The sequence below is a fragment of the Elephantulus edwardii genome, unplaced genomic scaffold (genome assembly GCF_000299155.1).
Source record: "Elephantulus edwardii isolate Elephantulus edwardi_28Jun2011 unplaced genomic scaffold, EleEdw1.0 scaffold00024, whole genome shotgun sequence".
Lineage (NCBI taxonomy): Eukaryota > Metazoa > Chordata > Mammalia > Macroscelidea > Macroscelididae > Elephantulus > Elephantulus edwardii.
Window position 1 is genome coordinate 15,146,760 of NW_006399774.1, and position 13,312 is coordinate 15,160,071.

General features: G+C 44.9%; 1 protein-coding gene across 1 annotated transcript in view; it reads right to left on the minus strand.

The window, feature by feature from the left end:
* PARK2 (parkin RBR E3 ubiquitin protein ligase) overlaps positions 1-13,312 on the minus strand; it is a 1,426,764-nt gene that overhangs the window by 14,529 nt on the left and 1,398,923 nt on the right. Inside the window, exon 10 of the mRNA XM_006882824.1 lies at positions 5,230-5,313. Within this exon, the coding sequence (XP_006882886.1) occupies positions 5,230-5,313 (84 nt within the window). The remainder of the gene's footprint in view (positions 1-5,229; positions 5,314-13,312) is intronic.

The following is a 13,312-nucleotide window of genomic DNA, read 5'->3' on the forward strand; positions in this document are numbered from 1 at the left end:
AATAACTTCAATGTCGTCCTCCATAACTTTTAGTTTACATGCAGTTTTATCTGCTAAGCTTTGGTTAGCATATTGCCATCATTATTTCTTCTCCTAGATGTACCCCGTGAGGGAGTTCTGTGGAGTAGTCCATAGGGAGCTGCACAGTTAATTAAAAGGCAGCCCCTCTCTGGTGGTTCGACTCTCCCATCAGCTCTGATGAAGAAACAGGGACAGGCTCTACCTGTGAGCTCTGCAGCCTCAGAAAACCCACTGTGGGGTTAGCTAGGAGTGGGCTCCGACTTGATGGAGTGAGAGTGAGAAGTCTCCTGATGAATTGTTGAAGAAAAAGTATTTGTTTTTGTTTTTTAACAGAGAGTCTAAGGGGCTGCCTGGCCTATGTGAATACACAGTTAATATCTGCTTATTCTTTCTTTTTTTTTAAATGTTTTATACTGGTTTGCTTACAAAGTTTGTATGTATTGTTTTTCACACTGGATCTTTCCCATTTGCTTTACCAACTCCTCCATCCATCCATCAAATTTTGTGACCCTATGATTAACCTGCTGCCCATCTTCATCTCTCTCCCCTCCTTTGATCCTCATATACGTTTTACTAGTTATCTTTGTATTTCTACAATAATTGTCTCATACAGTATTTGTCCTTATGAGACTGAGTTAGTTCATGTAGCATAATGCTCTCCAGTCTCCCAAGATACGTAGTAATTTAAAAAAAATCATTGCTCCTGCTAGCTGTGTAGAATCCCATTATGTGAATGTACCACAATGTCTCAATCCATTCAATTGTGGTTGAACGTTTAGGCTGTTTCTATGTTCTTGCCATGGTGAATAACACTGCTATGAATATCGAGGTACAAATTTCCATTTGTTTCTCATTTCATTTTCTCAGGGTTTATTCCAAGCAGTGGAATAGCTGTTCATATAGAATTTCTATGATTAGCTTTCTGAGGAAACGCTGAACTGCCTTTCGGAGTGCTTGTACCTTGCCAATTGTTGCTATTTGAAGACATATCAGCAGATGGCTTGGATGTTCCAGGCTTGAAGTTTAAGTTTCCGTTTCTCGGTGTTTAACATTATGGTCTTAATGCTCCACCCCAGTTTTCAGATGGCTTTGTCTGTTGGAAGTCGCACTGCTAGCCCAGAGGCTGAACCTCTCCAGAGTTCAGACTGACCAGTGGCTCCGTTAAAGAAAGGTGTGCAGTCACCTCAGAAACCCAGGAGAGCTATGCGTTTGAGTTTCTGAGATTGAATTTTGAGTAATTGATATTGAATATATCATGGACTTTCTGTAAGAACACACCAAGCTGGCTTGGACGGAGTACATCTGAACGTTCCTTAGAAGCCAGGATGGCAAGCTTCATTATCATATCATATCAATCATATCATATCATATCATATATCATATCAATCATATCATATCATATCAATCATATAATATAATATATCATATCAATCATTATAATATAATATATAATAACATATGTAATACCAATCATTATCATATCATATCATATATCATATCAATCATATCTCTCATATCTGATATGATATGATATGATGTGATATATCATATCATATATCATATATCATATCGTTGGGACATGTTATCCAGAGGGGCCAGTCCCTGGAGGACATCATGCTTGGAAAGGTGGTGGGTGAGTCAGTGAAGACCCTCAACAGGCTGGGCCAACACAGTGGCTGCAATGTGGGCTCAGACACGGCAGAGATCACAGGGATGGCACAGGATGGAGCAGGGTGTGGTTCTGTGGTACGTGGTGTCGTTGTGAACCAGAAACAACTCAGAGGCACCCAGCGACAAGGCTGTGTTGTGTATTGTAGAGTCAGAACGGACGCATAGTTGACCCTCCAGGGATTTTTCACAGGCAGCGAATCTCATGAGAGTTTGTTGCCCATCTTTTCCCCACAGAACAGATGGTGGACTTGAACCATGTACCTTTGTGTTGGTAGCACGATTCCTTACCACTGAGCCACTAACATTGAGATGATTAGAATCCCAGAACACTTAATTGAGCTTCTGTGAAACCTATATTTAGACCAAGAGGTTACTGTGTGAATAGAGTAAGGGAATACTGCATGTTTTAAAATGAAGAAAGGTGTGTATCAGGGTTGTATCCTTTCTCTGTAACTGTTCAGCCTGTGTGCTGAGCAAATTATTCAAGAGGCTGGACTCTACAAAGAAGAATGTGGCATCAGGATTGGAGGAAGACTCATCAATAACCTGTGTTATGTAGATGATACAACCTTGCTTGCTGAAAGTGAAGGGGACTTGAAACACTTGCCTCAGAAGCACATCCTTCAATATAGATTACACCTCAATGTAAAAAGCCCCCAAAATTCTTACCACTGAACCAATAGATAACATTATGATGGATGGAGAGAAAGATTAAACCTGTCCACAGTCAATATACTTGGTATGAACAGTCAGGAGATTAGGAGATGTACTGCACTGGGAAAGTCTGCAGTCAGGGATCTCTCCAAATTGTTGAGGAGCAATGATGTGAGTTTGAGGACTAAGGTGCTCCTGATTCAGGCCATGGTATTTTCAGCCACTTGCTATGCATCTGAGAGCTATATAATGAATAAGGATGAGATGAGAGAAGAATCGGCATTTTTGAACTGTGGTGTGGGAGAAGAGGAATGAATATCCCATGGACGGCCAAAATAACAGACAGACATGTCTTGAAGAGGGTGTAGCCAAAGTCCTCGTTGGAGGCAAAGATGATAAGCTTCCTCTCACATACTTTGGGCATGTTGCTAGGAAAGGCTATTCTTTGGAGAATGACATCATGCTTGGGAAGGTGGAGGGTTGGCGAAAGAGAGGAAGACCCTTAGGAAGGTGGGTTGACACAGTGACTGCAGCAATGGGCTTGAGTGTGTCAGAGACTGTGAGTTTGGCACAGGATAGGACAGGACTCAGATCTGTTATTTGTATAGTTGTTAGGAATCATGCATGTTACGCCTAGGAGTCAATACTAGTTACTAGTCATACTAGTTATGTTTGCTCCCTGACTAGTATTGGGGAACACTTGTATAGGTGCTTTGTCAATGCACTGCTTTACGCTCTGATGTCATGGCGTTACTTTTTTGAAATTCTCAGCTGTAAGATTAAGATCCAATGTCTCCGTCTGGCACCTAACAACAACAGGAAGAAGCCCCCAGAGTTCCCTTCATACCTAGAATAGTGGACATGAACGAAGCAAAAACAGGACTATGAGGGTGAGGGTGGTCAGCCTCCTGAGAGTTTTGTTTCAGCAACATTCGTCTTCAACTTCCTACTTTCTGCTCTCAAACAAATGGATGTTAAGAGTATACATTTTTTTGTGTGTGGCAAGATGCTGCACTGGAATCTCAGAGATGAGCGGTTTGAATCCACCAGATGCTCTGCTGGAGAAGGAGGGACAATTTCCTCCTGTACCAGTCAGATCCAATTTGACGGTACGCACACATAATAAACATTTTTCTTTTTAAAAAAAGTATACATTTTCGTGACTCAGGGTCGCTATGAGTCGCAAATGAGTCAATGGCACATAACAACAACAACAACAACAACATACATTTTTGGGTGTTTTTATTTGTGTTTTTGATTGTGATTTCTAAGGCAGTATACTGTAAGAGGATGAAAGCAGAAAGTCTTATATCATGAGTGGAAACTGCTAGAAGAACTTAATTTCTAAGAGCCTCAGCTCTTCTGGGGCCCACAGTGTTTGTGAGGAAGGTCTCCCAAGGACCAAGAGCTTCCCTGTACACCCACAAGCATGCACACGTAACACAAAGAGCAGCTCTTTCCTCGGCTGCGGAGATAGTGTCAGTCTGAAACCTCCCATGGCCTCCTGGTCAACACTGGGAAAGCTAAAGGGAAAAGCAGGGTTCACTAGTTACATTTGCTCCCTGGCTAGTATTGGGGAACACTAGTATAGGTGCTTTGTTGATGCACTGTTTTACACTCTAATGTCATGGCATTACTTCTTTGAAATTCTCAGCTGTAAGATTAAGATGTGCTGAATGTCTCTGTCTGCTTATGATGGTTTCCATCAATTAGACTACTGAAGGATTTATCTGGGCAGATCTGGTATTTAAACCCCTGTTAACATCTATATCAGTAGAAAAATAATGAGCAAATTCAACAACTGTGCTGAGGCTTCCCCTCCTTTTCCCTAAGGTTGGGTTGATCATAATTAATAAGGAAAATTGCGTGTATTTGCATTTCCCTACGCCTTACATGGTATTTCAGAGAAAGGTTTGGTAAACAAGCTCTTCTCCTAATCAAGACAGAAAGACAGTTTAGCATAATTCATGATGCCCTTAAAGACAGTGGTTAAAAAAAAAAAGAGGCAGTGGTATCTTTGCATCAGATAATATATCTATGCATGACATTGATGGATATTTTATTTTGTTTGTTTTTTTTTTTTTGCCAAAGATTTGAAACAAAAGCACTTTTTAAAAAAAGAACCCAATCCAGAGTTAATACTGAATTTTCTAATTTTAAAGGTGGTTGAATTGTTTAATTTCCCTTCTTGTCATAGACTGGCTTGTATCTCCCCAAAATAGGTACCACCTTGGCTGGACCAGGATTCTCAGTGTTCCGGCAGTAATAATGTGATGTAATGATGTGATTGTTCCCATGATGTAACCAGCCATCAGTCATGAGGGGACTATGGTGGATGTAGGACCTTGGCTCTATCGCAGCCCTGGCCCATAATAAAGGGAGTTCCCTGAAGTGTAGCCTGTGTTACTCTTGGTCATTCAAGGGATAAGAGAAGAGAGGCATTAGCAGAAAAGGACAGACCTATGAGCACAGCCTGTGTCCTTGAGGTTCGGGGCCTCTGTGCTGAGAACCTCCTGGAACAAAGACATTACAGAGTCTTCTTCTAGAATAATGTTGGACTTGGACTTCTAACCTCCTAAGCAGTAAGAGAATGAGACTCCTCTCACACATGCTAATGTTGCATATTCTTACGTCATATGTCCCTGGGGGAAAAGTCAATCACAAAGGACCAGTGGTCAGCGGGTAGCTGTTGGGAAGCTGCAGTCTCAGGCCCACCTTGTGGTGAGGACTGCTGTGGGTAGGTGCTGGGATGGGAGAGAAGTGTTCTATCTCTTTCTTCAGGTTACAGTCTAATGTCCCTTGAAGACCTCTAGGACCAGCTCCATGCCCTCACCCGGGCCCTGAGCTCTGAGCTCTGACCTGAGGAGTGTGAGTCCTCTGTACCTGAACAACTGTTCCTGCGGCTTCCAACTGGGCACTGCATTCACCCTCATGGTAGGCCTCTTTACAGTCCCGGCAGAAGACGAGCTGCAAAAGAAGAGGACAAGCATTAGGTGGAGTCCACGGGGTGGTGGCTGCCGATGGCTGGAGGTTTGGATGCACCATAGGAGCGTGAGAAGAAAGGACTGGCAATCTGCTCTGAAGAGCCGGCTGCCGAGAACCCTGCAGAAGAGTTAACACGGGAGAGCATCCAGGTGAGAGCAGACACAACTGGTTTTCACATTTGACTCTGAAATGTTATTATTACCTTTTCCAAAGTTATCAAGTACATTGATTCCCATGACTTAAGTGATAGTTTCTGCACCAAAATTCCTTTTGGCAAAGAGAAATAAAGCCACAGCTTGATGGGGCTAGAGAATGCTTCCAGCACTGTGCGAGACAGCAGGGCTACCAAGATACGTAAGCCATGTTCCCCCTTCTTCAAGATTGTTTCCAGTTTAGTGTCTAAGTGAGTAGCTGTGAGGAAGGGTTACAGGGGGTGGGGCACAAGGAAGGCTGCTTCACGCCACAACTTCACACTAATGCTCTCTGATGCACGGAGGAGACCTGCAGGTCTAGCCTGATGGGCTTATTTCTGTGGAGAAGCCTAGGATGGGGAGGAGGGAGGGTATGCCATGATGACTTCTCATGGGGTGACCCCCGCCTTCCTTCCACCTTACAAAGAAGGGCTGGGCCAGAACCCGGTTCAAATCCACCAGATGCTCTGCCGGAGAAGGAGGGACAATTTCCTCCTGTACTAGTCAGATCTGATTTGACGGTACATGCACAAAAAATAATAATAAAAAAATAAAAAACAAAACAAAAAACAAAGAAGGGCTGGAAAAGTGATGATGGGATGTGATGGGAAAAGTGAATTGCAGCTGAAATCCCATTTGGATTCACAATGCATTGGAACTGGCTGAATGAGAACTTGCATGTGTGTGTGTATGAGTGTGTGTGGGGTGTGTCTGGTTCACAGGTGAGAACGCAGAGCTGAGCTCACTCCGTGCCCTGCCCTCCACAGACCAGATCTATTTTCTAGTTCATCAGCTTTCTGCTAGATGCAGCACCTCCAGACTTTGATCTGGTCATTGGCAGTAAAGAATCTATTGAGTTGGCCCCCGCTCCTACTGACCCATTAGGTTATAGAATTGTCTCACACAGTTTCCAGCGTGTAATATGGTACTCTTGGTACCAGCACCCAGGAGACCAGGATACATATTGTATCTGTCAGAGACCTCATCAGAGTCCTGAAGAGTTGTGATGTCAGTTTGAAGACTAAAGTGCACCTGATTCAAGCCATGGCCTTTTCAATCATCTGAGAGTGGCCAATGAATAAGGATGACACAAGAAGACTCAATGCCTTTGAGCTGTGGTGTTGGAAAAGGGCACTGAACATCCCATGGATGGCCAAGAAAACAAACAGATATGTCTTGGAGAGGGTGTGGCTAGAATTCCCCTTGGCGGCAAAATGACAAAGCTTTATTTCAAATACTTTGAGTATGTTGTTAAGAGGGGCTATTTCTTGGAGAGGGAAGTTATGCTTGGGAAGGTGGAGTCTGGGCGAAAAAGAGGAAGATGCCATTGAGATGGATTGACACAGTGACTGCCGCAGTGGGCTTGAGAGTGTCGGGGTGATGAGGATGGCACAGGACAGGACAGGGTTCAGATCTGTGGTTTATAGGGTCACTATGAGTCATACTTGACTTGATGGCATCTAAATAACAACAGCAACGACTTTTACAGAAGCAGACAGCCTCATATTTCACTTGGAGAGTAGATGGTGACTTTGAATGGCTGATTTCTGGTTAGGGACCAAATGCTTTAACCACACGGTGCTACCATATCATACCTCACAGTAAACAATGTTGTTGTTTGCTGTTTTTATGTGCTGTTGAGTCGCCTGTGACTCATAGAGACCCCATGTTCAACAGTCCTAAACCCTGCCTTATCCTGTGCAAATCTCACCATCTCTGACACACCCACCCCCATTACCCCAGTCACTGAATCAATCGTCTCATCGAGGATCTTTCTCTCCTGCACCGTCCCTCCACCCCGCCAAGCATGACATCTCTCTCCAAGGGGTCCCTCCTTACAACATGTCCAAAGTATGTCAGGCAAAGCTTCAGAATTCTTGCCTCCAAGGAGCAGCCCCGCTTCACCCTCTCCAGGTCAAACCTATTCATTTTCTTAGCAGTCCATGGAATATTCAATACTCTTCTCCAGCATCACAGCTCAAAGGCATAAATTCTCCTTCTATCCTCCCTAGTCACTGTCCAACTTTCTGATGCCCAGTAATCAATACTGTATCAAAATATGAAATTAATTCCAGTGGAAAATGAGCATGTGTCAAGGTGCATCCTTTATAATCCTCAATGCCACCAACGTGGGCCAGTTCATGGCAGGTGTGCTCACTGCCCGCTGAGAGCCCATGCAGTCAACAGTGAGGAGGTCTGCCGTGGGGCTGCACCTGAGTGTTTGTGCTTAGGGGACTTGCTGGTCTCAGGGTTTGCCACTGGGCACTTCTGTGGACGGCGAGGCCCAGCTACTGGGAAGCCTTCACCATGTGGTCTCAGGCCTGTCTCGTGCACAGGGCAGCCTGCTCCCGGCAGCGTCGGGAAGACTCTTCACATCTTATTAGTCAGTGGATGAGATATAAAATCAGTTTCATGGTGGAGGAACACCCTGGAGGTTGATCAGTTTGTCAGAACAAATAGGCCTTTCCTGACACAAATACATTAGACTCCTCTCGCACTAGGCTGGAGGAAGAACGGAAAAAGAGGCGTGCATCAAGATGCCAGTCTCGCCAGGGCGGCTGCCTGGGCACAGGCAGGAGCGGCTCCGACACACTGTGGGAGGCTCGCATTCCCGCGCTCGTTGTCCGCCTTCTACCCAGAAATTTAAATTCAGCCACATCACAAAGCGGCTTTCTCGGTAACATACGAACTGGTCACATACAAGTTGGAGGGAGAGTTTGCTGCTGTTGCTGTCAGAGGCTGTGAGTCCACACCAGCTCAGGCTGACCTCACAGCAGTAGACAGAGATCCTGTGCAACCCTGCGACATCCCCATCCTCCCCCACACCAGCTCAGGGTGACCTCACAGCAGTAGATGGAGACCCTGCGCAACCCTGCAACATCCCACCATCCTCCGTGTGCAAGTGCACCGCCGCAGACACTGCCACCCCATCTCACTGCCGCGGGCCTTCCGCTCTTTACCTACCCTCTGCTTTTCCAAGGACAGGGCCCCCTTGATGTTGTTGTTACATGCCGTGAGTCACCTGTAACTCAGAGTGACCCTATGCACAATAGTTCTGAACCTACCCTATCCTGAGCCAGTCTCACTGTCCCCCTTGATAGCATATGCCCAAAGCATGTGACATGAAGCATCGCCTTCCAAGAAAGATCTAGATCTGATTTGATCTTGAAAATCATTGTTTTATTACCTTGTCTACAACTCAACCAGGTGCATGTACAAATAATTAAGTGACCAGACCTTGCATAACACCTTCCTAGGAATGTTCACTGGGTGTTCTGACATCTGGAGAGGAGCACGGTGGTACCCAGCCTGCTGGTTGCTAACTGTAGAGGTCACAGTGCTGATGGGGACTGGTCACCCTGCCTTCCCAGGACTTCCCAAGGCTGGGTTTTTGGAGGTTACCATGATAAAAAAGAGAAACAAAAACCAAACCAAGTACGCTAAGAAAGCAGTTGGGAATACAAAAGGTGATTCTTTAAGAACAAAAATATATTTTTCTTTCAATTGTGTGTACCATTTTATTTTGCAAATAATGCACAAGTTCAGTGTTTGTTGCCAACTTCTCCCTCCCCTGAGGAGGTTGTTGTTGTTATGTGTTGCCGAGTCATTTGCGATAACAGCCCTAAACTCTGCTCTGTCCTGTGCCAATCGCATTGTCTCTGACACTCGCATCCCAATTAACCCAGCCACTGAATCAATCCACCTCATAGAGGGCCTTCCTCTCCTGCACTGCCCCTCCACCCTCCCAAGCATGATGTCCTTCTCCAAGGACCGGTCTCTCCTTACAACATGTCCAATGTACGTTAGATGGAGCCTCAGAATCCTTGCCTCCAAGGAGCCACCTGGTTTGACCCTTTCCAGGATGAATCTGTTTGTTTTCCTAGCCGTCCGTGGTACCCTCAATAATCTTCTCCAGCACCACAGCTCAAAGGCATCAATTTTCCTTCTATCCTCCTTGGTCATTGTCCAACTCTCTGATGCATAACAAGTGATTGAAAAGACCGTGGCCTGTATCAGATGCACCTTAGTCTCCAGAGAGACACCATTGCTCTTCAGTACTTTGGAGAGGTCCCTAATAGGAGACTTTCCAGTGGCAATGCGCCTTTTAATTTTCTGGCTACTGGTGCCAAGAGTGTTGACTGTGGAGCCAAGCAAACTAAAGCTGTGGACAGTCTCAATCTCTTTACCATCCATCCTGATGCTGCCAATTGGTCCAGTGGTGAGAATCTTTGTCTTCTTGACATTGAGCCTCAATTCAATCCATTCAGATTTAGACAGACTAGGAAGAAGGATTGGCCATCCACTTCTGAAATAGCAGGCCTCTGAAAACCCTATGTTCAACAGAAGACATGTAGATAACAGAAAGGGCAACTGAGGTTGAGCTTTCAAGTATGGAAATACAAAGGAAGAGGAACAGTTGTAAGCAGACACTAGTGATTTGGGACATGGAATGTGAGAACCATGAATGTAGGAAAATTAGATATTGTTAAGGAAGAAATTGAATGCATAAATATTGACATACTAGGCATTGGCGAGATGAGATGGACTGGCATGGGGCATTTTGAGTTGGATGATCATATCACATATTACTCTGGAAATGAAAAGGTGAGAAAAAATGGAGTTGCTTTCATAGTTAAAAAAAGCCATTGCTAGATCCATCTTGAAGTACAATATTGTGAGTGACAGGATAATATCCATACGCATACAAGGAAGTCCAGTGAATACTACTATCATTCAGATATATGCACCAACAACCAGAGCCAAGGAAGAGGACATAGAAGATTTTTACCAACTTTTACAATCGGAGATAGATCGAACATGCAATCAAGATGCATTTATAATAATGGGTGACTGGAATGCAAAAGTTGGGAACAGAGAAGAAGATTCAGTAGTTGGGAAACATGGACTCGGTGACAGAAATGGACCTGGAGAGAGAATGATTGAATTTTACACAATGACTTATTCATAGCAAATACTTTTTTTAAGAGACATAAACGCAGGTTATACACATGGATCTCACCTGATGGTACGCATAGGAATCAGATCGATTACATCTGTGCAAAGAACCGCTGGAGAAGCTCAATATCAGCTGTGAAAACTAGGCCAGGAGCTGATTGTGGAACAGACCACCAACTACTCATATGCAAATTCAAGCTGAAGTTGAGGAAAATTAAACCAAATCCAAGGCAACCAAAATATGACTTTGAGTCTATCCCACCTGAATTTCAGAACCATCTCAGGAACAGGTTTGAGGCCTTGAACACTAATGAGCGAAGACCAGATGAGTTGTGGCAGGATATCAAGGGTATCATCCAGGAAGAGTGCAAACGGTCATTGCAAAGACAGAAGAGGAAGAGAAGACCAAAATGGATGTCAGAAGAGACTCTGAAAATTGCACTGGAGCGCAGAGAAGCCAAAGCAGAAGGAAGAATTCAAGATACTAAAGAGTTGAATAGAAGATTACAAAAGGCAGCACGGGATGACAAAGCAAAATATTACAATGAAATGTGCAAGGAGTTGGAGTCAGAAAACCAAAAGGCCTGAACTCGCTCAGCATTTCTTAAACTCAAGGAACTGAAGAACAAATTCAAACCTTGAGTTGCTATAATCAAGGATGCTTTCGGCAGAATGTTAAATGATCCAGGAAGAATTAAAAGAAGATGGAAAGAATATACTGAATCACTGTATCGGAAGGAATTGGCAGATACAGAAGAATTTCATGAAACAACATATGAGCAAGAGCCTGAAGAAGTAGCTTCTTCCCGCCACCCCTCCCCCCCCCTGCCCAATAATAAAATCTGCTATTTTATTTTATCCTGGCTTACAAGAGGCAGTCGTCAGAACAGAGCAAGGAGACACTGCATGGTTCAAAATCAAGAAGGGAGCCCATCAGGGATGTATTCTGTCTCCATACCTTTGCAATCTGTATGCAGAACAGATCATCCGAGACGCTGGGCTGTACGAGGAGGAATGTGGCATCAGGATTGGTGGAAGATCTATCAACAGTCTGAGTTATGCAGATGACACAACCCTGGTTGCTGAAACTGAGGAGGACCTAAAGTCCTTACTGCAGAGGGTCAAGGACTGCAGCCTTCAATACGGATTGAAGCTCAACATCAAGAAAACAAAGATTCTCACCACTGGGCCAATTGGCAGCATCAGTATGGATGGTGAAGAGTTGAGATATAGTCAACAATCTTGGTACCAGCAGCCAGAAAATCAAGAGTAGAATTGCATTGGGAAAGTCAGCTGTGAGGGACCTTTCCAGAGTACTGAAGAGCAATGATATCAGGCTGGAGACCAAGGTGCACCTGATCCTGGCTATAGTCTTTGCAATTGCATGTTATGCATTGGAGAGTTGGACAGTGACTAGGGATGATAGAAAGAGAATAGATGCCTTTGAGCTGTGGTGCTGGAGAAGAGTGTTGAATATACTATGGACTGCTAGGAGAACAAATAGGTTTGTCCTGGAGAGGGTGAAGCTGGAATGTTCCTTGGAGTCAAGGATTCTGAAGCTTCATCTGACCTACTTTGGGCATGTTGCAAGGAGGGACTGGTCCTTGGAGAGGGACATCATGTTTGGGAGAGTGGAGGGATGACACAGGAGAGGAAGACCCTAGATAAGATGGATCGAGTCTGTGATTGGGGTGGTGGAAGTAAGTGTGTTGGAGATGGTGAGGTTCACACAGGGTAGAGCAGGGTTTAGGGCTCTTGTACATAGGGTCACTATGAGTCTCAAGAGACTCAATGGCACACAACAACAACAATAATAACTGGCTTACATGTGCTGTGCCATTTCTAACATCATGAGCGAAATATTGTTGTACGTTTTAAAATGACAACTAAGTTGTTGAGAGCTAGATTTTTGTGCAGTAATTTGAACCAGAACATTTATTAAATAGCACCCTGAGGTCTTCCTTTTGACCTGGAGGGGCCACGTCAAAAATGGTTGAACCATGAAGAGCAGGTGACAGAGAAGGTGGCAGGACTGTGACTGAGTGGATACAAGGTCTTGTGAAGCGGGAGCATGTGTGGGATTCTGGGTGGACAGACACACTGTGTTGGGCCAGGTTGCAAACAGCCCATCATTTCAACCACACCCAGGAAGAGTTTGCCACAGGAGAAGACAGACTTGACTTGTCCCCATGACCTCAGCAGACCCTAGCTCTTCAGTCCAAGAATTGCTGCTAATTAACGGCCCTCACACATCTCCTGGGAGTCTCCTCTTCCTAGGGCTGCCATGACAAAATGCCGCAAAATGATGGCTTCCAAGAAGAAACACTAATCCTGTCAGAACAAGTGCATAGAAATAAATTTGCCAAGAGTCAGGGGGGTGTTGCCAGGCCCACGCTCCCTGCGTAGGCTCCAGAGGCGGACGCCTTTCTTCTTTCCTGATCTGCAGCCCTGGCTGTTCTCTGCCACTCTGGCCTGTGGTGGGTCCTTACATCACACCTTTCCCTGGGTGTGAGTCTCCCTGTCTGTCCTGATTTATGAAACACTGCACAGAAGCGCTGCATGGGAAAGAGTGCTCTGGTGGTCTAGCGGGTGGGGAGTTGTGCTGCCAATCCCAAAACAGGTAGTTCAAATCCACCAGCTGCTCCACAGGAGAAAGATGGGTAATCTCCTCCAGTGTGATTTATGGCCTGTGGAAATGCACTGGAGGGTCAGCTCTGAAATCATGCGGTGACTACTTCTACATATGAAAGTCTACGTAGTTTAGTGTGCTGGCGTCCTGAGGTTAGAGGCCTTGCTGGCCACCTGCCTGTGTGAGCCTGACATCTCTGCTTGCT